The sequence below is a fragment of the Propithecus coquereli genome, unplaced genomic scaffold (genome assembly GCF_000956105.1).
Source record: "Propithecus coquereli isolate 6110/MARCELLA unplaced genomic scaffold, Pcoq_1.0 Scaffold222, whole genome shotgun sequence".
NCBI classification, from domain to species: domain Eukaryota; kingdom Metazoa; phylum Chordata; class Mammalia; order Primates; family Indriidae; genus Propithecus; species Propithecus coquereli.
The window spans coordinates 1,617,517-1,643,943 of NW_012147412.1; the positions used below are offsets into that span (position 1 = coordinate 1,617,517).

Below are 26,427 nucleotides of genomic sequence, written 5' to 3' on the forward strand. Positions count from 1 at the left end.
TGTTTTTCAATGATTTGACTGTTCCTATCAATGGGATAATTTATTACTCCATTACCTAATTGGTAAACACACTGGAAAACCTCTTCACCCAAGTTGAACAAATAGGCTTAGAGGGAGAAGGGAAGGTAAATCGTCTTAATTACTAACCTCTCCTTAAAATTCATTAGCTGAGTCTATCATTCTTTCAGACCCTTAACGGGGGGCTTAAATTAGAGTACCAGACAGTAAGAGAAGAGCATAATAAATAGAGGGATGACAGTTGCTTAGTTCTCACTATTTGCCAGGCCCTGTGCTAAGTGAGATGCTAAGTGAGTACCTACCCTGCAAAGTAGGTTCTATTCATAGTCCCATTTTCTAGAGGAGGAAATTAAGTAACTTTCCCAAGGAAAGTGGCTTGGGTAAGTTAGAGAGTGGCTCCAGAGACAGCACGGCCCCTGCCGTGCAGTGCTGCCCCTCTGACCCCGACACCCAGCGCCTGCCATATGCTAAGTGGTCAGTCAGAGCTGGGTGTCACCACCCTTGTTTCCCTTTTAACAGAGGCAGCTTTTACTATTAATACTTCAGAGTCCTGGGTCTAAAGTCTGATAATTAGGGTTCTTCTTACATATTTCTCTGCACATCCAATAAATCCTTGTTGAGTAATTTTTAAAAATAATTCCACCTCCTACTACAATTACTATCATTAACAGCAGAAGGTATTATTGAAGGACCGGGCGCTATATGAGGAGATTTATAAATTGTATCTCATTTTATCTTAATAGCTAGTTGATGAGATAGATATTATTGTCCCCATTTTATAGGTGAGAAAACAGACGTTTAGAGAAGGTGAGTAACTAAGTAACCTGCCCAACCTGACACCGCTAGTTAGTGGAGAGCCAGGCTTCAAACCCAGGTCAGCCTGATTCCAAAGCCGTTGTCCATTCCATTATGCTACATTGCTTTTCAGGGGGACCCATTCATCCTCCTGCCCACCCAGGGCACAAATGCTAAGTTGGTCTGCTGGCCACGGCAAGGGACATGTTTCTGACCACAGTACAAATCCAGGTGCAGAGCCCAGGCCATTGCTCCACAACTCTCAGTACTTCACGTGTGGGGGAGAGAGAAGCAGCGAATCCGTACTGGGAATTTGAAAGTTTGTTTTCAAGAACCAAATGTTTCTTAACCATCTGCCATGTTCTCAGCACTGTTTTGTGTGCCATGGAAGAATCAGAAATATAAAATATGGTGTTTACAGTCTAGTTGGAAAAATAGGACTCATTTGAAATACTTGAAAGAACAACGAACATCTCTAGGTTGGTGGTGCATCTTCCCAGATATTCCAATGTATGGTAGAACTTCAGTCACTGTGAATACTGGCACTTGAACACGTTAAACAAGTTAAAAATAAAACAAGTTCATACTGGCACATGAACAGAAAGAACCAACCAGTGGAAAGATGATAAAGTATAGAAACAAACCCAAACACTAAAGGGAAAGTAGTATATGGTAAAGCTGGCATTTCAAATCACTGAGGGAAAATGTATTTATTATTCAGTAAATAGTAAAGGGACAAAGGAACACTAGCTGGGAAGAGGCTAAATCCCTCCTTCATTTCTCACTCCCAAATAAAATCCAGACAGAACAAAAGTTAAACATAAAAAATTAAATTATAAAAGTACCAGAAGAAAACAAAGAAGTTTTTTTTGGTAATCTTGCAGTAGAGAGGACCTTTCTGAACAAAGAATCCAAAGCTATAAAGGAAAACTTGATAAATTTGATCACATTAAAATTTGATATCTCTGCATGGCAAAGACATAATCAAAAACAGAAAATGTACAGAAATTTTAAAAAAGTAGTCAAAAGACAAATGACATTTTATAACCCATATGACATACAACAGTCTGTTTTAATTTAAAAAGAGATTTCACAATTTAATAATAAAAAATTTCAACAACACAAAATGTGCAAAGAACATGAAAAGGCAGCTCACAGAAAAAGACATATGAATCGATTATAAACAAATTAAAAAGATGATCAACCTCACAAAGAAATGCAAGCCAAATAAAGAGATAGCACATACAGCATTTTTACCTTTCATATTCCCAAGAATCAGAAAGTTTGGTAATAAACAACTAACGAGGGTGCAGGAAAACAAACCTCACATAGCCCTGATAGGAGGCCAAATTGGCACAGCCTCTTTAGAGGGCAGTTCAGTGGAATTTGTACCCTTTGATCCAGAAATTTATTCTACAGATTCTCTTATTCATGAGGGCGAAGATATATGTACAGGAATGTTCACTGCAGCATCAGCATAAACACATGAAATACACGCACCACACAGCAGTGTAAAAACAATAATTTAAGGCTAAATGGAAGAAATATTGGCACGAAAAAGCAATGAGCAGAAAAGTGTGCATGTTATGCTATTTATTTTATTTATATAAAAAAGTGGGCATAGGGTATACATGTGCTTTTGTGCACACACACACACATGCACAAATGGGTGCTTGTACATGAATAGAAAATTTCTGGAAGAATTGATTGTAATTTGCTACCAGAGGTTGCCTTTACCTTGCACTTTTACTTGCATGGTTTGCATTTTCCACCACATGCAGGTATTATCTTTTAAACTAAAAATATTTTTAAAAAATGTGTAGTATATTGTGGAAGTGGTTACGTGAATCTATACGTGTTAAAGTTCATAGAGTTGTGCAATCCAAAAGTACATGTTATCACTAGATAATTTTAAAAATAAAATAAACCCCCAAATACATACTGTATGTGGTATACAGTAGAAGTTACATAATACTAGTTATGTTTTTGTGTACATTGATTAACATAATGCCTTCTATAAAACTTTTTAAGCAACCCTGCCTTTAATGATTGGCTATTCTTACTGACTACTTACGTGCCAAGCACTGTTCTGAGCACACAGACTCACTTAATCCCTTGCAACCAGCCAGGAGGTGCATGCTGTTGGTATCTGTATTTTATAGATAAGGAAGCTGAGGCCCAGAGAGCCTAAGAAACTCACTGCAGGTCTCTTTCATCTGGCTCCAGAACCCATGTCCCTCACCAGGACCCTAGCCACCTTCCATGGAAGCAGCTAGATGCATTTGGAAAATGGCAGGACGTAACAGACATGAGCCAGTCTGCACACGTGCACAGCGCCCCTTTGCCTTCTCAGAGCTCATGGGGCTCGGGGGTCTGCTGTGGGTGAACCGCTGGTTTGACAAAAGGTTCTGTAGAAGTTCTGAGGCGAAGATGAGTTGGCATGGTGTAGGACGGGGGAGCCATATGGATAAGACCATATGGATAAGACTTGAAGAAGGAGGAATTTGGACAGGCTGAGGGGATGGAGAAGGGCATGAATAAGGGGGATCAACGTGAGGGGGCCCTAAAGGCAGGAGGGAGCGTGGGCGCCCCGGGAGGTCATCGGGCGATGTGCATAAGTGAAGTGGAGATTCATGTTGGGAGGTGGCCTTAAGGTAGCAGGAAACAGAGGATCTCAAACACGAGGCTGAGGAGAGGACAAAGATGAGGTGAGGGGCGCCGGCAACGTCCACCTGCACGTTGGCTCCTTAGCACACAGGGACGAGGCAGACGGAGGCGCTGTGAACAGAGGGCGGTAAGGGGAAGGTGGCAGGCGGGGGACCGGCAGGCCTCACACCTCCCGCCGCCCCGAGTGGGTGAGCAATGGCCACCGAGAGACCATTCGCGGCGCCCTGTGGCTGCGCAAGTCTTGACTTCTCTCTGCCGTTCCAGCCGTCACCTGCCCTGCCCACAGCCATTACGAGAGCTGCGTGAGCGTCTGCCAGCCCCGCTGCGCCGCCATCCGCCTGAAGAGCGACTGCAACCACTACTGCGTGGAGGGCTGCCAGTGCGACGCGGGCTACGTCCTCAACGGCAAGAGCTGCATCCTGCCCCACAGCTGCGGCTGCTACTCCGACGGCAAATATTACGAGGTATGGGAGGTGAGCCCGGCCTTGTGCTCCTTGCCAGTGAGAAGATTTCCCCCCAACTCTAAGCCCTGGGTCGGAATTGACCAACCTTCCCACAACATTGGAAGAGTGTAGGGCACGTTGGCAGGGAGGTGCCAACGAGCTCTTGCACGCTGAGCTGAGTGTCGGGTCTGCAAAATCATCTGGGCCTCCCCTCTGCCCTCCTCCCTCTGCATGAGCAAGGTCTCCAAGCCCTGCCTCCCTCCCACTCCCATTTTGTGTTTCTCTCCGCCATGCCCATGTCTGAGCCCGGGCCCTTCTGGTTTCCTCTCCTGTAAATCTTAGTTTGAAAGCTTCACATGCGGCTCTACTTTGAAAATACGGTGGCTGAGAATCCGACATTTGTAGCTGTCTCAGCTAAGGGCATTTTTAACTGGAAAATATGGAGCTTGAGGCTGGGCTGAGTGGCCTTCCCTCTTCTGGCTAATGAAGCTCTGTGAGAGTAGCTAAGGGCGCCCTCTTTGGGTATGCCATTTGTCACCCTGACATTGTTCCCCAGAGTTCGGTCCGGACTACTTACTGCTGCGCCCCCACATCCCACCCTCTGTTTCTCTCTCCGTGGGGGCTTGAACACAGAGCCGATGAAGGTGCCTTTTGTAGATGTTTCTCGGTAAAACATATTAGCTCACTAAATCATTTTGCTTTTTGGACTTTGCAATCTTTCTTTATGTTCCATAATACTAAGCTAGAAAAGCTCTTGCCTAGAAAAGGTACTTAGTTCATGGTTCTGCCTCAAGCTCATTCTCTGTTTAAATGACATCAAAACCTTATGTTGGGGAGTTAGACAGTTAACAACTGCAAATAATTATCTGCTTTTGTAAATCACTATGCTGGTGGTATTGGAGGGATGAGAAAGCAAGTTTACCTGCCTTAAGGAACTTAAAAATCTGTGCAGAAGAGGGAGGAAAAAAGTACTTTAAGGAACAAAAGAACAATTACAAAATAACATATCAACAAGTGAAAAATAATACCCTGCAGAACTAATCAATTTTAAGTGAAAAAGAAACAGTAGCATGTAAAAGAAATCTAATTAAAATGTCTGAATTGGAAATCAACTAGGCAAAGAATAAATAATGCCTCCTTTTTGTAAAGATGCATTGACTTGTTCAAGAACAACTAAGTTGCCTTTACTTTGGGAATAAATATGACTAAAAGGAATGTGGAAATTAACCTCAATTTCATTTTCAGTGGAAAATTTATTTCAATGCTGTATTAGAAAGACAGGGAAAAAGTAGAGTAAAATAGTAGAATTAATAAAAGAAGACTTCTTGGGAGAAGTGATGTTGAAATGAGCTCTTAGAAATATTGATCATTTGAACGGAAAAGGCAAAACATGCGGGAGAAAATAATAATAAATTCAGTTTTCTCGCAACCTGGGAAAAAATATAACCAGGCTCCAAACTCAAAAAGCACTCTGCTAAACTCTGCTCACCAGCCCAGAGATTTACCAAAATGCATCCATCTATCAGCTGTGTGCTGCACCCCGCAGCGGGAATCCTGAGTGTCAGTGTGGCTTCATGGAATGAGACCTGGGTTTGATCCTAGCTGGGCTACCCGTGGAGGCACGACACTGAGCAAGCTGTGTCATTTCCCTGAGCTTCCATTTCCCTGTGAGTGAAATGTGGCTAATGATACCAACTCAGTGGGGTTGTTGTATACATAATCTATGCCAAGTGCCTAGCCTAATACCTGGCACCTAGTTGTTCAGTAATTGGTAGCTGCTATTGTTATTGTTGTTTTGTTATTCTCTTGAGAAACATTTTGTAAATAAAAAATCCAGGCATGTTAATGAAATGATGTATATAAAAGCCCTTGGAACTCTCAGGAAAGGCACGGTATAGCTCTTGGCAGCTATTAGTACTACAGGATAAACATTACTATCAGTTTTTCATCAGAGAGTCAGTGGGTTTTGACAACAGTTTTATCTGGGAAGTAGCAAACTCACAGAACAAATAATCCACATCTACTTGCCACCATTCAAACAAGCTTGGGGGCTTGTTTATACAAAGAACTTCTTTGGAAATAAAAAAAGAACACATCTAGCCATTAGCATGTAGAGTAATCACCCAGCTGTCGTCATGTCTAATTAAGGTAAAGAAGGTGGCATCAGGCCAGCCACTCTACTGTGATGCTAATTTCATGATGAAGTTCTCCCAAGGATGAGTTATTTACCCTTTCATATCCACATACATCAGGTTATTTTTCTCTTTCTACCAATGTAAGGTCTGACTTCTTATCAGAGAGAGGCCAGACCATCCACTCAGTTATTCTATAAATCTGATAAAAGAAATGAGGTCAATTTGTGAAGCTGCTGGCACCCAGAATGTGTTTCAGGTCTGAAGGGAGAGAAGACTTGGTTCCAGGAACTGCTTCACTTTGAGGACAAAAGAATCAGCAATAGCATCTTAAAGTGCACTAGATTGAGGAAACTTTTCCTGGAAGACCTCGTCTTCTACCCTTGGATCTGAGTTATATCCGTAGTTGACATCCAAAGTTTTGATACATCTATAGTTAAAGCAGAAAACTAACCAGACGGAAACATAGGCCTTTTTGTGACATTAAAACATCTTTTCTGAATAGCACTGTTTTGGCCAGTTGATAATGCATTGAGTGCCCACATCTCTAGGACGCAGGCTACTTGTCAAGACCACATCCCATGTGGATGATCTCTACCAATTTCCAACAGTTTCCTGAATTCTTAGCCTAGAGCAAATGCACGATCAAAAATACAAACTCTACCAAGTAGAGTTGTGTCTACAGATTGTTGCCTGTTTGGGGAAGAACAGAAAATAATAGCTGCCTCCAACTGAGGATATGCTATGTTGTAGGTATTTGATAAAATTCCTTCACTATCTAAAAGAGGATGAGTGGTTTCACTCTGTAATAATAACAGCAGCTACTATCGATTGAGTGCCTGCTCTATGCCAGGAAATGTGCTTTACGTTAATCTTCACAATTGCCCCGCAAGACATTATTATCTCCAATTTAGAGATGAGCAAACTGACATTCTGGGAGGCTAGTAACATTGCTCAAGATGGCACATGTGGGGAGATACGGCTGGGATTGAAGCCGAGGTGGTCTGATTCCAAAACTTTTCTTCCCTGGTCCCTAGCTGTTCTCTGGATCTCTCACATTCAGGACAAAAAGAAATGAAGGTATTTCCAACAGAAGTAAATTAGAAGTAGACTAGATACAAGGAAAAAGCTTGGAAGGGTGAGGATTGTGAAATGCTGAAATGGTTGATCCTAAGAGTTAGTTATCGCTTTCTTTTGACAATTGAAGATTTGAAGAACCAATTTATCCTTCTCGAGTGAATTGAAATTTCATCTTTGAAGTGGAGCTTGTACTTGGTAGAAGTGCAATTTGGTAAAAAAAATGTCTACCTAGGCCGGGCACGGTGGCTCACACCTGTAATCCTAGCACTCTGGGAGGCCGAGGCGGGCGGATTGTTTGAGCTCAGGAGTTCGAAATCAGCCTGAGCAAGAGCGAGACCCCGTCTCTACTAAAAATAGAAAGAAATTAATCAGACAACTAAAAATACATAGAAAAAAATTAGCCGGGCATGGTGGCACATGCCTGTAGTCCCAGCTACTAGGGAGGCTGAGGCAGAAGGATTGCTTGAGCCCAGGAGTTTGAGGTTGCTGTGAACTAGGCTGACGCCACGGCACTCTAGCCCAGGCAACACAGTGAGACTCTGTCTCAAAAAAAAAAAAAAATGTCTACCAAATATTTTTCCTGTTCACCTAGTTCCTCTAACAGCTGCACATTCAGGTTGGCTGTGATTAGTTCTACAATTCAGCCATAAAGATTACAGAGTTCTTGATTGTCACCAATACAGTTTAAATTGCCTATTGTTTAGCACCCGAATGCCATGGAACCCATGTAGCATTTGAATTGAGGCAGCCTCCCTACTGCTCGCTGTTGCAAATTCTACCCCCTTTAAGGTAGGCTAGCCCAGCCTGGTGAAGGGTCCAGGGGGACTGGGCTTTGGGCCCCGCAGCCCTGACCACAGCCTGATGCAAACTGCGCTTCTCTTCCAGCCCAAGCAGCTGTTCTGGAACAGCGACTGCACGCGGCGCTGCCGCTGTTTCCGGCGCAACCTCATCCAGTGCGACCCGCGCCAGTGCAAGTCGGACGAGGAGTGCGCCCTGCGCAACGGGGTGCGCGGCTGCTTCAGCACCAAGACCTCCTACTGCCTGGCGGCGGGCGGCGGCGTCTTCCGCACCTTCGACGGCGCCTTCCTCCGCTTCCCGGCCAACTGCGCCTTCGTGCTGTCCACCATCTGCCAGAAACTGCCCGACATCTCCTTCCAGCTCATCATCAACTTCGACAAGTGGTCGTCCCCCAACCTCACCATCATTTCGCCCGTCTATTTCTACATTAACGAGGAGCAGATTCTCATCAACGACCGGAACACTGTCAAGGTGACCAGCCTGGCTTCGATTCCTAAGAAACGGGCACGGAAACGAGAGTTTGGCCAGTGGAGTGTATATTGTGACTTTCCCAGATAACCAAGTGATGGGATAATAGGTTGTTGCTTCCTATATGCCAAACACAGATGACCAGGTTTTAAAGAGTCAAAGGGTAAAGATTCTACAAGCCTAAGAACTGCCCCGTTTCCTTCGCTGAGGGTTCCAGAGGCCTTTCAGGAAACTCGCAGGGGTCAGGGCATAATCGTGGCTGGCATGGGTCCCCACAGAGCTTCCGGTGATGAAATGGTACATGAGTCAGTTTTACTCTGAGTTAATTTCCAAAAGGCATCTCATTTATTTTTAAGAGCCTTTAAAATTATTCTTGACTCCGTCAGCCTATACCAAGACCCACCCTTCATCTCTGCCATCCTTTCTGTAAGCTAAGAGAGGGTGAGCATCTGCCTATACAAACAACTACCTAAATAAAAATCCGATGGAGCATCCGGCATTATCAGAGGGCCCGGTGATGACATACCAAGTGAAAGAAAATGGGAGGCTGAATATGGTGAATTTCTCTTAGGTTGGCTCTTCTGTAGGCCCATTGCCTGGTTTCTTGTTCATCTTAGACCTGTCTGCAACTAAATGCAAACCCCCCACACCCCATGACTGATATGGCTCTGTGACTTGGAGTCCTCCCATCCCTTCCATTTAAGAAGATTATCTGCTCTAATGAACTATTGGCCGTGACCCCAGGCCCTCAGCTAAACCAGGCTGCTACAGCAGGTAGACCTGAAGGATGGCGCCAGGGCCCAATGCTGTGAGCACAGATGGGGGGACTGGGAGAGAGCCACAGTAACATTTTATGGAATTGAGTGTTATTGTATTTATTTACTTTCCACCGGCTCAGATAATCAGGCATTGAGTGTATCTTTATATGAAGAGTCATCAAATAGCTTAGTATCCAGCATTAGGCAAAAGACCAGGGGTGTTGTTGGAGCTTAAAAGGAAGAATCTGGATTTTAATCCTGGTTTTTAACTTCAATAAAAGTTACTACCGTTTTTGACATTCTCATTCCTTTTGCAAATTGGCCTACGTTGACACAACAGCATTAGTCCAGAATACAGGAGCTAGAAGATAAAAATGTCCATTTGAAAGAGTAAAACTGACATTGTTGCTGAGCAAAATACCCCAAGCTAGTCAAAATAGTAAGGACTCATTTTTTTAAAATGGTATCTGCTTTTTTTTTTTACAAGAAATAAAAGTTACTAATAACCTGGGGGTGAAAATTTTATTTGGTAAGTACAGGAAAAGCATGTCATATTCAGTCCCAAGGGCTAAGAAAAGAAAATGTTATAAAGCAGGAAAATGACAAATGCAGAAAATACTGTGCCTGTAGGACCTCTGGGGGGACCTCCAGTTTGAACATTATGAACAAGAAAACGATAAACATGGCAATGATACCCAGATTCATTCGGACTGTGTTAGACTCTCCTTGGTGCAGGATTGAGATTTCATTTTCAGTAATTGGCTTATGCTGGGGAAAATTTTATACAAAAATTCAGCCATTCATTGTGGGTTATACTTTCCTAATGTTTTCTTTTCTCTCGCCCTCTCTCCCCCACTTCTGCCACATAGTTTGCTTCATTTGGGGGAACAGTGGACAGTAAGATGAGTGAGTGCCCTTAAACTCTAGGGTAGGGTTGGCAAACTGTGGCCTGCGACCAAATCTGCTTGCTGCCTGTTTTTGTAAATAAAGCTTTGTTGGAAGATAGCCATGATCATTTATTAATAGCTACGTATTGTCTGTGGCTGCTGTCATGCCACCAGGGTAGAACATGATAGTTGCATCACAGGTCATAAGGTCTGCAATGCCTAAAATATTTTCTCTGGCCCTTTACTGAAAAAGTTTGCCAACCCTTGCTCTAAGGGGTAATCATTTCCTTTTTTTCCCCCTCCAACAGGTGAATGGCACACAAGTGAATGTTCCATTTATAACTGGGTTGGCAACCAAAATCTACAGCAGCGAGGGGTTTCTGGTGATCGACACCAGCCCTGACATCCAGATATACTACAATGGTTTCAACGTCATTAAAATCAGCATCAGTGAGAGGCTGCAGAACAAAGTGTGTGGCCTCTGTGGGAACTTCAATGGGGACCTGACAGATGACTATGTGACTTTGCGGGGGAAGCCGGTGGTGAGCAGCGTGGTGCTGGCCCAAAGCTGGAAAACCAATGGCATGCAGAAGAGGTGAGAGTGTCCACATAGTTCCAGCCACCAGACTCGGTGACCCAAATCCTCCCACATCCACGGAAAGTACAAACGAGGAAAGTGCTTTCCTTAGCACTGTTCCTCCTCTCCTACAGGGCTGAGCCAAAGGTCTTCGGAGCTTTGATGATCAGAGGCCCCAGTAATTTCTTGAACTGCAGGGGAAGGAATTAAGCTTAGACAATATGACTCTAAATTTTCATGTCATCTAGCCCTTGGCTAAACAGAAGAGCGTGCCTAGGATTAGAACTCTAAAGCCTTGACCAGCTGCCCACCTGAGACCTAGGCACCCCTGCTGGGGATGGAATTAAGAGTTGACTCAGAAGAAGAAGGGCTATTCTTTGCTCCCTGGTGCTGGGTCTAACTGTGTGTCCTTGACTCTTACCAGAAGGCTTGGTCATGGTCGTGTAGGTAGAAGTTGGTGGGAATCAGGAAAGCCTTTTTAAAATTATTATAGAAGTCAGGAAGGTTATTATCAGGCCCACCTCCCCTGGCCAGCAGAGTGATCTAAAGTTACTCCAAAGGTTTTTAATTTAGGGCCCCTCTGGGCTGCTGAATGATGTTGATACCTTTCTGGATCTATAGATATGCTTCTCTTACCTGGTATTTCTTTGCTTGTACAATGGCTGAATTCCCTTGTGCTTAAAGAGCTAAATACCCAGTTGTAGAAATGGCACTCCTGAACTTCTAGAATTTAGAATTTCTGGAATATGATACTGAATAATGTATTGTATATTAGACTATCCTGTGAATTGTAAGACCCAGAGCTGGGAAGAAACTTGGGCAATATCTTATCTAATCTCTTCCCTTCCCAGGTGAAATAGAGGCTAAAGTAGTGAATGATTTACAGGAGGAGATCTTGTAAGTGGCAAAGCCAGGACTAGATGTCAAGATTCCTAATTCGATGATCTCTCTAGAATGCCACGCCTTGACCCACAGGGAGAAGAAAGACAACTTTGGACATTTAAGCCATTCTGGTGTTTCCAAAGATAAGCAAGGCTCAGTTCTTCCTGAGGAATTATGATTCCATTTGAACTTTTCCTCCTTCCCTCCTTTTCTGCCTCCCTCCCTCCCTTCCTTCCCTCCTGCTTTTATAAACTATCATTGGGCAGACACCAATTTTCTTGTAAATGTTTTGTTTTTGGTCCCTGATGGCTAAACTGGAAGTGGTTTAGAAGACTTGTGGACTTCCTTTGAAATCTTTAATTCCACCAAACTATCATAACTATTATTATTGCTATTGGTTATTACATCAATACCTGTTAATGGTTATTAGACCAATTATCTCAATCAGTTATATCAAAGTGTTGTTATTATGTCAACATCTGCCTTTTCTGTGGCACTTTGGCTACCAATCCATTATTGATTTTACCCTCATTGTATTTCAGTGATGGAAACAGGAATCACTGCCTCACGTTTCACTTCCTTAGAGGGATAGGTAGAGAGACCAGTAGTATCTGACTTTCCAAAGCTCACATAGCTAATCAGTGTTGGAATCGGCACACTGCATTCACTTCGAGGGTAGTAAAACAGGTACAGATGTGGTTTACCTTCCCCTGGTGATCTCGGATGGCTGTTTTTGCTTCACTCCGTCTGACCAGACCTCTTGCCCCCAGCTGCAACGAGCTGCAGTTCTCACAGTACACAGCCATGTGTGACAATGTGCACATCCAGAAGATGCAGGGCGATGGCTACTGCCTGAAGCTCACCGACATGAAGGGCTTCTTCCAGCCCTGCTATGGGCTTCTCGATCCCCTCCCCTTCTACGAGTCCTGCTACCTGGATGGCTGCTACAACCACCAGAAGTTCCAGCTGTGCGGTTCCCTGGCCGCCTACGGGGAGGCCTGCCGCTCCTTCGGGATCCTTAGCACCGAGTGGATTGAGAAGGAGAATTGCTGTAAGAGAATTATTTTATTTCTGTGGATTCCTTTATAAGTGAAAAGAACAGCTTTGCTGGTAGCATTGCTTTGTCTAGGGATGACTGGTCCTCTCCCTCTTTGCGCACAGATCTCTCCGGGATGGGAGAGAGTTTGAGCTGCAACGGGGGACACTTCAGTGGAGCCTGACCCACTGGTAGTGCTTGTCCAGTTACTGAGTTTGGAAAACCAATGCGAAGATGAGGTTCCCTGGGCTGGAGGGGCACCAGTGTAGGGACTTAGGAGGCAGAGGGACGTAGTATGGGATTCCTGATTGATTTTAGTTACCAAACTCAGTTTTACCTTGGCTCCTTTAACATGAGTCAGAGCCCTTATCAGAAAGGGAAGGCATGCGGCAAGGAGCAAGTTGAGCTGGAATTGCGCTGGCTGTATCTACCTCGGTTGAAAGGAAGCTACCATTGGATTTATAAGGGGATGACATATATTCAATTAGCTGATAAAATAAAGATTTGTAGATTCTTTTATTTTTTTCTGTAGTAAGAAAATTATTTTGATGTTTATTTCCATTATTCATTTTCTTACTATGTTAATCAAATAGATGGAGCAAGTATAATATATATAAACGTACAAATGGGTCAGGCTGCACGTGGTGGCTCATGCCTGTCATCCTAGCACTCTGGGAGGCCAAGGCATGAGGATCGCTTGAGGTCAGGAGTTGGAGACCAGCCTGAGCAAGAGCAAGACCCCGTCTCTACTAAAAATAGAAAGAAATTAGCCAGACAACTAAAGATAGAAAAAATTAGCTGGGCATGGTGGTGCAAGCCCGTGGTCCCAGCTACTCAGAAAGCTGAGACAGTAGGATTGCTTGAGCTCAGGAGTTTGAGGTTGCTGCGAGCTAGGCTGATGCCACAGCACTCTAGCTGGGGCAACAGAGTGAGACTCTGCCTCAAAAAAAAACCAAAAATACCCCACAAATGGGTCATAAACATATATGTGTGTCAGTATGTATAAATGGTCATTCCCATCAATGTGACCAACAGGACATGTTTTGTACCCTGACACACAACAACCCGGTGAGTATACAGGTACTGCTATGAAAACAGGCTCATTTCTAGACTGTACATACACATTAGTAAACTTGCAGACTATACCTGATCAAGTATAGGAATGAACTTAATTCAGAACCTTAAAACAATGTAGTTAATTAAAATATGTATCAGTGATTTCAGAAATTGTTAGCAAACAGATTACTAATTTCTGCTGGAAATTAACAAAAATGTTTTGTATGATGATTTCAATATTTTACTTTGCTACGTCAATAAGCAAAACCTTAAATAACTTTAAAATTAACTGTTCTGAACTTTCAAAATGATCTGGAATTTTTAAAAAAATATATCATTTCTGTTTAAATCTCAAAGCTCCCCTCAGTTTAAGGGTGCGCCTTGTTTGCCCTTTGGCAGATGGACCACCACATTTGCAAAGGAGTTTTTTCCTTTCCGTGGACTCTAACCTCAGCGCTGTCTTTCTGTTTCTCTCTTTGGTCATTTTCAAACTGTAACATTCGCTGGGTGGCTGCTGTGTACTTAGCACTGTGTTAGGTTCTGAGCACACTGGGCAAGTAAGGGGGTATTTATAAAAGGAAGCTTTTTAAAAGTGAATGTATTTAGACGATGCTGAAGGATTTCCTTCAGTCGTCTTTCCAGAAATTAAGATGGGTTGATGCTAAGCCATCCATGTACTTCTACCTAGTGCAGGTAGTTGCTGACCAGAGGGGCATGGTGCCCGAATCAGGGGAGCTACGTGGAGCTGTGTGACAGCTTGGGCTTTTTGTTTTGTTTTTAAACTTTCTCTCTGTCTCTCTCTCTCTCTCTCTGCATGTATGGTGAGAACACTTAAAATACACTCTCAGTAATTTGCAAGTGTACAGTATATTGTTACTAATTATAGGCTCTGTGATATACAATAGATACTTGAATTTATTCCTTCTATCTCACTGAAATTTTGGATCCGTTTTAAACTCTTTTTTTAAAAATCTCTTGAAGCCAACTTGGCTCCTGCTGGGATTGAACAGTTGTTTCTTTAGCACTAACCATTATATACCATGATGAACAGGAGGATTGTTCTATCTTGATAGGAAGAGAGATTCTTTAAATAAAGAAATGAGTATCTAAAAGAATATGCTCCCAGCTAGTGGTTCTCAAACCAAGGCGTTGAATATCTTACAGGTAGTCTCATCTGTTACAGAAATATTGTTTGTAATAACATGCTGATGATACTCCACATACATTTATATTTTACTTAGAGTTTTACCCTTTTGGCAAAACAGTACCATGAATCTAAGTCAATGCTGGCAAGCTATGTGGAGGTTTTTGGTTTGTCTATTTTTATAAAATCAAGTAGAAGTTTATGGGGGAAAGTAGACCAAGAATCAAAAAGGACTAAGAAGCCCTGGGATGGGGACCTCTCTGTGATCTTACTGGCACAAAAATATTCATTGATGACAAATGTTTATTGTGCACCAGCTATGAGGTGGTTGGATGCCGGGAACATAGAGATAAATGATTTGGACCCTACTCTTTATATAAATGTCAAGATACAAATGCAAGTAGGTGGAATATAGTGCAGTAGGCACAGTAATCATGGTACGCCTTAGCCGTTATGAGCTTCTGTGTATTCGGTCTTCACCATTTACCTTCACTTGTGACCTTGGGCAAGTTTCACCTGTGAAATGGGGATTATAATACTTAGCTTGAAGGGTATTTGTGAGGGTCAGAGGAGATAATCCAGCTAAAGCATGAAGCACAATGCCAGGCCCATAGCAAGCACCCAGTTACCAGCTATCAGCTATTGCCATTATTTTCTGGAAGGTTTCCCTGCCTGTCAACTTGCAGCTGCCATCTGACCATTTCTGATTCGATAAAAGTGGCAAGTCCAGAGTGGAACCACATGCTACCTGGCGTAGGTGTGAAAATCAAGTTGTGCGTGTTTCTGTGTGTTTTCCTTTTTAGCAGGAGTGGTTGAAGATCCCTGTGTGGGGGCGGACTGTCCCAACAGAACCTGCGAGCTGGGCAACGGCGGGGAGCTGTGCGGCTGCATCGAGCCGCCCCCCTACGGAAACAGTGAGTGACAAGTGCCACCTCCCCACCCAGAAAGGCCCATAGGAGAAGCCTGGCAGTGCATAGCAAAGCTCCAGCAAGAACCTTGATGCATGACCCTCTGTAGGTTAGACATGCAAATAGCGAAGCCTTCGGGAGCATTTAAGCAGAACAAGGAAGCACTCCAACCTCTTCAAAGTAGGTGAATGTTCATTTCCTCATAGCTACATCCTTTTCTTCAGTAAATTATAACACATAAATGTGTGCATGAGTGGAATTGGCCAGTCCTGTCTGAGGCCACGTTCAACATCAAAGAGGTCCATATTGATCTTTTGGACGCACAAGGAATTAAAGTGGTTTGACGCCAGTATGAAAGAAATAGGACCAGGGTGCCAGGTACCTTAAGGTTCCTTTAAAGCCAGTTTTATCTAGCCCAGCGCTTTTTGGTCCTTAAGAGACAACTGAAATGTTTGAAGCAAGCCATAAATAACTAGGACTCTAGGTCTTGTTCCTAACTGTAGCTCCCTTCGGGTAGAAATGGCCTCATCCATGTCAGCTTGAAGTGGAGCTACTTTGCCTTCCAGCTCCGCCCCTGTTCTGGAACCAAGTAACTCAGAGTCATGTGCTAAATTTGACATCATTCAAGAAAAAAAGCCTAATTGACTAAAAGGCTCCACAGGAGGGGACAAAGGCTTCACCTAAGCAGATGAAAATGTTTTCCTCTGTTTCTGTAGTGCTTATTAGCTGGTGTTTACATGCACAGAGAAAATGTCAACTGGGGCATCGCCATGTCAGAAAGCAAGTTCCTAGTGCTCACCCGGCGATCTCTAGGAGTTCTTCTGAGCTGGATTCAGCCAGGGCTTTGAATGTGGCCTGGCCAGCGCTGCTGTCCCTGAGGGCATGCTCTGTAGCCAAGCCACAATGTGCCCGATTCTGTACGGAGCTTATAGAAAAGACGCTGCCACCAGTGTGGGGGGAAGGCCTGGGTTTCTAAAGAAAAGACAAAAGACACTTTATTAGCATTTCTGTCTTTTAAAAAAGGCTCTGCCTGTGCTTCGAATGAATTCATAAACTCATTTGGTCTGATCAAAGTGTAATTAGAAGTGCTACAGCCTTCGAATGGAGATCATTTGCCTCTTCTAAAGGCGAATGGTGATGGGAGGCCTCACCCCCACCCATGCAGTGAGACTCCCACTGATTTGCCTTTCATAATAACTGTTCCCACAGACTCATATGACATTATTGATGCAGAGGTGACCTGCAAGGCGGCCCAGATGGAAGTGTCCATATCTAAGTGCAAACTCTTCCAGCTCGGCTTTGAGAGGGAGGGCGTGAGGATCAATGACAGACAGTGCACCGGCATCGAGGGGGAAGATTTTATCTCCTTTCAGATCAACAACACCAAAGGGAATTGTGGAAACATTGTGCAGGTGAGAAAACGGGACAGCAAAGGGCACCCGGCAGAGGTAGTGACAGCCCCTAGTGTTTGCACATTTATTGTCCTTAAAGCCAACTTTACGGTGATCTACTTAAAAATGAGCGCCCTGGAGAACAGCTGAAGGCATGTGCAAAATGAAGGACAGCAAGGGCGACCATCTTTTGGAACTAAGTGATTGACTGAACAGGGAGAGCTTGACCAGTGACGTGTTTCTTTCCTTGGTTTGTGATGCCTGCTGATGTCCTTTGTCTGGCATGTGGACAGGCAGAATTGTTGTTACCTTTCTCTTGTTTCTATTGTAAATGAGGCTGGGCTCAGCTATCTTGCGGGGTAAGGGAGTCCCAAACATCATTTAACAGTTGGCTGTTAAAATATATAATATAAATATATAATACTGTATATATAACATAGTGAGGTCCCACCTTCTAGTGTCAGATTATCCAGTGTGTAGGTTAGCAAAGCATCATGCTTCTCTCCTTTCTCCTTCCTGCTTCGTGTCTTTTATTCATAGCTCTCTTCATTAACACTTTTATCAGAAAGTGAAAGGAGTAAAGAGGTGAAACTTACACTTCTTCATTTTGGTCCATGTCTGGTAAAAGATTGGTGGAGAGAGTTTAAACTGAGCATTAAAAAAGAAGATTTCTATTACTTTGCAATGGCAGTATTTCATGCTGTTCCTACCTTGGGTTCCCACAGAAAACTGGGGGCTGGTTGTAGTTAGAATTCAGTAGTAGATGAAATCACCCTCTGTGGACATTCAAGGTTATCACCCTGAAGGGTGCTCTTGACATCTGTTGTAATACTTTTCTTCCCCCCAGTAAATGCTGAGGCTAGCACCATACTGATTTATACTGGCCTCTGCATTAGATATGGAATGAAGCCATTTCTCTACTTTCAGGGATATGGATTTGAAATGCAAGCCACATACTCCCAGACTTAATGATTTCTGACCTCCCCTTGCTCTGCAGTCCAATGCCACTCATATCATGTATAAAAACACACTCTGGATCGAAAGTGCCAACAACACTGGCAACATCATCACCAGGGACCGCACGATCAATGTGGAATTTTCATGCGCTTATGAGCTGGATATCAAGATCTCCTTGGATTCCGTTGTGAAGCCTATGCTAAGGTAGAGGATCTCCTGGGCTGTGCACAGTGCTTTTTCTGTTCCTTGACAGTTAAGGTTAGCATAATCAAAATTGCTAGCATTTGTCTTTGATGCCCTAGGAAAAACGTAATTCACATTTCTTGAACTTAAACACTTTAGAACAGCATTGCTCAATAGAACTTTGTACGATAATAGAAGTGTTCCATCTGTACTATCCAATACAGTAGCTACATGTGGCCACTGAGCACTGGCAATGTGGCTCAGGGGCTGGGGAATTGAATTTTTCATTTCATCTCATTTCATTTAAGTTTAATTTCCCCATGTGGCTAGCGGGTACCATAGCAGATAGCACAGCCTTAGACCTCACTACTGCATGCTTTGCCTTCCCTCTGCATTTTCAGCTTGAAAAATGGTAGATAACTGAATAAATATAATTGTTTTGGGTTCCCTGCCTCATGATTGTTTCCCTTTTAGTGTCATTAACCTGACAGTTCCAACCCAAGAAGGCAGCTTCACCACCAAGATGGCGCTCTACAAAAATGCCTCCTACAAACATCCTTACCGCCAGGGGGAAGTAGTGTTGACGACTCGAGATGTGCTGTATGTAGGGGTCTTTGTGGTTGGAGCTGACGCCACACATTTGATCCTAACGCTCAACAAATGCTATGCCACCCCCTCCCGCGACAGCAACGATAAGCTCCGGTACTTCATCATTGAAGGAGGGTGAGTAGCCTCTTCATAGAAAACAATCTCAGAACCTTAATATGATATTGTCTACATCATTTTTTAGGGAAGGGAATGGGAACTAATATTTGTTGACTACCTACAAGGCCAGCATTTTGCATCTATTAATTCATCTAATTTTTATAATAACCTATGATGTAGATATTATAAGCTTTGTTTTACAGACAAGATCAAGAAACTTGCTTAAAATCACACAGCAGTTTAGTAGTAGATTCCCCAAGTTCAAGTGACGTTAACTACAAGATGCTTTTATTCTCGATGTGATCAGAGAGGGGAATTCTGTCTTGCCTACTTTGGACTTCAATTTGAGAGGAATGTGAAATTCTACAAATGAATGTATGTAATGAGAATAACTAAAGGTTAACACATAGGATATCTACCAAAATAAAAGAGAAATCAACAGCCTATAAACTCAACGAGTTTCTTTTTACTCAACATTATGTGCCCATCACCTAGTATATTTCCTCAGACATAGGTGGTTACACAACAAAATTTATTGAATGAAAGAATGAATGAATGGGAAGAAAAGACTATAGACTAACTGCAATAAGAATAATTATCTTTACGTTTTAAAAACATTTACTGGTTATGTCAGGCTATTTACACATATTATATTTTACAATAATTCATTTTTAACAGCTTTATTGTATACATAATTTATAGACAATAACATGTACTTGCTTTAAGTGTAAAATTCAATGATTTTTAGTAAATTTTCAGAGGAATGCAAACATCATCATAATCTAATTTTAGAACATTCTCATCACCCTAACACAATAATTCCTTTCTTTATTTGAATTACTTTTTAGAAATGTTTACTGAAAATTTTTATTGATACATAATTTTATGTATACATATTTATGGGGTACGTGTGATATTTTGATGCATGCATAAAATGTGTAATGATGAAATTATGATATTTAGGATATCCATCACCTTGAATATTAATCATTTCATTGTGTTGGAAACATTTCAAATCTCTTCCAGCTATTTTGAAATACACAGTAAATTGTTGTTAAATATAGTCAGTCACCCTACTGTGCTATTGAACACTAGAACTTATTTCTTCTATCTAATTGTATGTTTGTACCCATTAACCAACCCCTTCTCAATCCCTCCTCACACACCCTTCCCAGCCTCTGGTGACCATCATTCTACTGTCTACCTCTGTGAGATCCCCTTTTTTAGCTCCCACATACGAGTGAGAACATGAGCTATTGTCTTTCTTTGCCTGGCTTATTTCACTTAACATAATGATCTCTAGTTCCATCTATGTTGCTGCACATGACAGCATTTTATTCTTTTTAGGGCTGAATAGTATTCCACTGTGTATATGTACCACATTTCCTTTACCCATTCATCCACTGACAGGTGGATTCCATATTTTGGCTATTGTGAATAGTACTTCTATAAACATGGGGGCATAAGTATCCCTTTGATATATTGATTTCCCTTTCTTTGGATAAACACCCAGTTGTGGGATTGCTGGATCATACTGTAGTTCTATTTTTAGTTTTTTGAGAAAACTCCATACTCTTTTCCAAAATGGCTATACTGATTTACATTCCCACCAACAGTGTTTAAGAGTTCCCTTTTCCCTACATCCTTGCCAGCATTTGATATTTTTTAACTTTTTCATAATAGCCATTCTAACTGGGGTAAGATATCTCATTGTGGTTTTGATTTGCATTTTCATAATGATTAGTGATGTTGAATATTTTTTCATATACCCGTTGGCCATTTGTGTGTCTTCTTTTGCTAAATATCTACTCAGCTCCTTTGCCCATGTTTTAATGGGATTATTTGTGTGTGTGTGTGTTTTTTGCTGTTGGATTGAGTTTCTTGTATATTCCAGATATTAGTCCCTTGTCAGATGAATAGTTTGCAAATGTATTTTTGCATTCTACAGGTAGTCTCTTCACTCTTTTGATGGTTTCCTTTGCTGTGCAGAAGGTTTTTAGTTTAATATAGTCCTATTTGTTTATTTTTGTTTTCGTTGCCTGTGCTTTTGAAGTCTTAGCCACAAAATATTTGCTAGGCTAATGTCCTGAAGCATTTCCCCTACATTTTCTTTTAGAAGTTTTTAATCTTTGGGTCTTACATTTAAATTTTTAAGCTATTTTGAGTTGATTTTAGTACATGGTGAGAGATAGGGGCCTGGTTTCATTCTTCTGCACATAGACACCTAGTTTTCTCAGTACCATTTGTTGAATAGGGTGTCCTTTCCCCAATGTATGTTCTTGGTGCCTGTGTTGAAAATCGTTTAGCTGTAAAAACATGAATTTATTTCTGGGATTTCTATTCAGTTCCATTGGTATGTGTGTCTGTGTTTACATCAATACCATTGCTGTTTGGGTTAGTATAGCTTTGTAGTATATTTTGAACTCAGGTAGTGTGGTACCTCCACCTTTGTTCTTTTTACTTGGCATTGTTTTGGCTATTCATGATCTTTTGTGATTCCTCATGAATTTTAGGATTTTTTTTTCTATTTCTGTGAAAAATATTATTGGTATTTTAATAGGGATTGCATTGAATGTGCAGATTGCGTTGTGTAGTGTGGTCATTTTAACAATATTAATTTTTCTGATTCATGAGCGTGGAATGTCTTTCCATTGGTTTATGTCCTCTTCAATTTCTTTCATCAGTGTTTCATAGTTTTCCTTGTAGAGGACTTTCACATCCTTTCTTGAATTTATTCCTGGGTATTTTTTTGCTAGCTTTTATAAATGGGATTGGTTTCTTGATTTCTTTTCCAGCCAATTCATTATTGGTGTTTAGAAATGCTACTGATTTTTGAATGTTGATTTTGTATCCTACAACTTTACTGAATTCACTTGCAGTTCTACAAGGTTTTGGTGGAGACTTTAGGTTTTTCTATTTATAAGATCATGTTTTCTGTGAAGAGGGATAATTTGACTTCTTAGTCTCCAATTTGGATGCCTTTTATTTCTCTTTCTTGCCTGATTGCTCTGGCTAGGACTTCCAGTAGTATGTTGCGAAAGAGTGGTAAAAGTGGGCATCTCTGTCTTGATCCAATTCTTAGAGGAAAGGGTTTCAGCTTTCCCCCATTCAATATGATGTTAGCTGTGGGTCTATCACATATGGCCTTTAGTATGTTGAGGTTTGTTCCTTCTATGCCTAATTTTTTGTGAATTTTTGTCATGAAGAGATGTTGAATTTTATCAAGTGCTTTTTCTACATCTATTGAGATGATCATATGGGTTTTGCCCTTCATTTTATTGATGTGATGTATCCCATTTATTGATTTACATATGTTGAACTATGCTTGCATCCCCGGTATAAATCCCACTTATTCATGGTGTATCATCATTTTAACATGTTGTTGGACTCAGTTTGCTAGTATTTTGTTGAGGATTTTTGTGTCTGTGTTCATCAGGGACATTGGCCTGTAGTTTTGCTTTTTTGTTGTTGTATCTTTGTCTGGTTTTGGTAGTAGGGTAATGCTGGCCTCCTATAATGAATTAGGAAGAATTCCCTCCTCTTCAATTTTTTGCAATAATTTGAGAATTGGCATTAGTTCTTTTTCATAAGTTTGGTAGAATTCAGTAGTAAAGCCATCCAGTCCTGGACTTTTCTTTGTTGGGAAACTTTTTATTATTGCTTTTATCTTGTTATTCATTATTGGTCTGTTCAGGTTTTCTCCTTCTTCCTGGCCCAATATTAGTGGATTGTATGTGTCCAGGAATGTATTCATTTTTTTTTTTTTTAGGTTTTCTCATTTGTTAGCATATAGTTGTTCATAATAATCTCTAACAATCCTTTGTATTTCTGTAGTGTCCACTGTAATGTCTCCCTTTTAGTTTCTGATTTTATTTATTTGGACCTTCTTTCTTTTTCTTGGTTAGTCTAGCCAGTGCTTTATCAATTTTTTTATCATTCCAAAAAACGAATTTTTCATTTTGTTGATCCTTTGTTTTTGTTTTTAGTCCCTGTTTTATTTAGTTCTTTTCTGACCTTTACTATTTCTTCCTTCCACTAAATTTGGGTTTGTTTTCTTTTTGCTTTTCTAGTTCATTGAGGTACATCATTAGGTTATTTAAAATCTTTCTACTTTTTTGATGTAGGTGTTTATTGTTATAAACTTCCCCTTTAGCACTGCTTTTTCTGTATCTCATAGGTTTTGGTATGTTGTTTCCATTTTCATTTGTTTTAGGAAATGTTTTTATTTCCTCCTTAATTTCTTCTTTGACTCAGTGATAGTTCAGGATCATGTTGCTTAATTTCCATCTATTTGTACACTTTCCAAAGTTCCTCTTATTATTGGTTTCTAGTTTTCTTCCACTGTGCTCTAAGAAAATACTTGATATGATTACAATTTTTAAAAATTTGTTTTTAAACAAATTTGGCCACAGGGTCTAACATGTGGTCTGTCTTAGAGAATGTTCCATATGCTGATGAGAAGAATGTGTATTCTGCAGCTGTTGGATAAAATGTTCTATAAATGTATATTAGGTCCACTGGGTCTAAAGTGTAATTTAAACCCAGTGTTTCTTTGTTGATTTTCTGTTTAGATGATCTGTCCAGTGCTGAGATTGGGGTGTTGAAATCCCCAACTATTATTGTATTGGTGTCTATCTCTTCTTTTAGAGAGATAGACTTTAGAGAGATAGATATTTACTTTATATATCTGGATGCTCCAGTGTTGGGTGCATACCTATTTAGAATTGTTATATCTTCTTGCTGAATTGATCTCTTTTTCATTATATAATGACCTTCTTTGTCTCTTTTTACAGTTTTTGACTTAAAGTCTATTTTATCTGATATATAGCTATTCTTACTTGCTTTTGGTTTTTGTTTGTGTGGAATATCTTTGTCTATCCTTTCACTTTCAGTCTGTATGTGTCTGTACTGGTCAAGTGAATTTCTTATAGGCAGTCTGTAGTTAGGTCATGTTTTTTTAATTCATTTAGCCAGTCTATATCTTTTAAGTGGAGAATTTCATCTGTTTACATTCAAGGTTATTATTGGTAGGTGATGACTTATTGCCATCATTTTGTTGATTGTTTCCTGATTATTTTGTATATCCTTTGTTCATTTCTTCCTTTCCTATTGTGTATCATTGCCATTTAGTGGTTTCCTGTAGCTATAACATTTGGCTTTTTTTTCTTTCTCGTTTGTGTGTCTGTTCTACCATTGAGTTTTATACTTTCATATGTTTTCATTATGGTAGATATCCTTTTGCTTCTAGATGTGAGTGTTTCTTTTAGGGTTGTCCTAATGATGATGAATTCCCTCAATTTTTCTTACCTGGGAAAGACTTTATTTCTTCTTCATTTTTGAAGAATAGCTGTGCTGAGTATAGTATTATTGGTTAGCAGGTTTTGTTCTGTCAGCACTTTGAATATATCATCCCATTCTCTTCTGGCCTTTGGCTTGGGCCTGTAAGGTTTCTGCTGAGAAATCTGTTGTAAGTCTGAGGGGGATTCCTTTATATGTGACTTGACATTTTTCTCTTGCTGTTTTTAGAATTTTCTCTTTGTCTTAGACTTTTGACAGTTTGATTATAATATGCCTTGGAGAAGACCTTTGGGTTGAATCTTTCTGGGATCTTTGAGCTTCCTGTATCTGGATGTCTATAGTTCTTGGAAGACTTGGGATGTTTTCAATTATTATTTCATTAAATTGGTTTGCTATGCCTTTTGATATCTCTTCTCCTTTTGGAAATTCCAAAATTCAAATTCAAATATTTGTTCGCTTTATGTTATTCTGTATTTTACACAGGCTTTCTATTTTCTTTTTTCTTTCTTTCTTTCTCCTTTCTTTCTTTTCGGAATGGGTTATTTCAAAAGAGCTGAATTCAACTTCAAAAGTCCCTTCTGCTGCTATTTTTGAAACTCTAAATTATATTTTTTCTTTCATTCATTGAATTATTTGGTCCTAGGATTTCTGTTTGGTTCTTTTTTAAAAGATATCTGGCTCTTTGTTGAATTTCTCATTCAGATCATGAATTGTTTTCTTATTTCTTTGTATTATTTATCTGTGTTCTCTTGGATCTTACTGAGCTTCTTTAATACCATTATTTTGAATTTTTTGAGGCATTTTATAGATTTATTTTTTGTTGGAATTTGTTGCTGGAGAATTTTTGTGTTCCTGTGGAGATGTCATGTTTCCTTGCCATTTCATGTTTCTTGTGTGTTTACATTGATATCTGGGCATCTAATGTAATAGTCACTTCTTCTAATTTTATGGATTGGCTTTCATAGGGGAAGACTTTTTCCTATAGATATATCTATAGTGTTGGTTGGGTAGGATGCTTTGGCTTTGATTCTGGGTGGGCACAGTATTATAGTCATCTCCATATTATTTTTTCAGCTGTAATCAGCATCAGTGGTTCTGTGAGTTCTTCAGTGGCTTAGGCTGCAGTTGTTAGTGGACGCTGTGGTGAAGCTTTGCTGGGGATGAGGATGCCAGGTGGGCTGGTCCTTGGACACCAGTGCTTATAGTGGCAGGCCACACATGCTGGTCCTTGGGCCACTGGTAGCATATGCAGGTACTGTTGGTAGCAGGTCCAGGTGGGCTGATCCTTGGGCCTTCAGGTGGCTTGCTCAGGTGCTGGCAGTGGCAATGATAGGCCAGGTGGGTGGATGGGTCCTCAGATCCCTGGGAAGGTTGCACGGTGTTAGTGATGGCATTAGCAGCAACAGGCCAGCTCTTGGGCCCCCAAACAGCATGTGCAGGCACCAGCAGTGGTGGTGGCAGGCTGGGTGGGCCAGTCCCCAGGCCCCTAGGTACGGGTGGTGGCAGGTTGAACAGGCCTGTTTTTGGGCTCCTAAAAAATGTGCATGGTCACTAGCAGTGGCAGGCATGGCAGAACAATCCCCAGGCCCCTGGATGACATGCATGGGCACTGGCAGTGGCAGGTTGGACAGGCCTGTCCTCAGGCACCCAAATGGTGCATAGGGGCACAGGCTATAGAAGGCAGGGCAGGCCTGTTGTCAGGTCCCCCAATGGTGTACACAGGCACCAGTGGTGGTGGATGGGGTGGATTGATCCCTAGGTCCCCAGATGGCACCAGAAGCCACACTTGGGCACCAGTGGCAGCAGTGATAGCAGCCTGGATGGGCCTATTCTCAGGCCCCTGGAAGGCATGTGTGGGTGCTGGTGGTGACAGGTGGGGTGGGTTGATTCCCAGGCCCCTGGATGACGTGTATGGGTGCTGGCAGCAGCGGGCAGGGTGGACCTGTCCTCAAGCCCCAGGATGGCACCTGGGTGGGCTGGTCCCCAGGCCCCCTGAAGGGACATGCAAGTGTGTGGTGGTCCTGATGCTGGGGAGATAGGGTTGCTGTCAGTGGCAGTGGCCCAGGAAGGTGGTTCTCAGGCTCTGGAGAGCACGTGCTTCAGCTCCCTTTTTCCCAGGGGCAGCCTCACCGGTGTACTGCATGTCCCATTCCCCAGGGAGTGGGACACGGCATGGGCTAGAGTGCTGGAGACCTGGCCACACTTCTGGGTCCAGCTGGTGTCTTTTTTTTTTTTTTTTTTTTT

The 26,427-nt window shown here is 41.7% G+C and overlaps 1 protein-coding gene across 1 annotated transcript in view; it reads left to right on the forward strand.

Annotated features, from left to right (window-relative positions):
* The window catches only part of TECTA (tectorin alpha), a 74,441-nt gene that overhangs the window by 41,330 nt on the left and 6,684 nt on the right, over positions 1-26,427 (forward strand). Inside the window, exons 12-19 of the mRNA XM_012644900.1 lie at positions 3,745-3,944; positions 8,021-8,404; positions 10,355-10,641; positions 12,261-12,556; positions 15,545-15,655; positions 16,859-17,061; positions 18,038-18,201; positions 18,655-18,903. Coding sequence (XP_012500354.1) covers positions 3,745-3,944; positions 8,021-8,404; positions 10,355-10,641; positions 12,261-12,556; positions 15,545-15,655; positions 16,859-17,061; positions 18,038-18,201; positions 18,655-18,903 — 1,894 coding nt within the window. The remainder of the gene's footprint in view (positions 1-3,744; positions 3,945-8,020; positions 8,405-10,354; positions 10,642-12,260; positions 12,557-15,544; positions 15,656-16,858; positions 17,062-18,037; positions 18,202-18,654; positions 18,904-26,427) is intronic.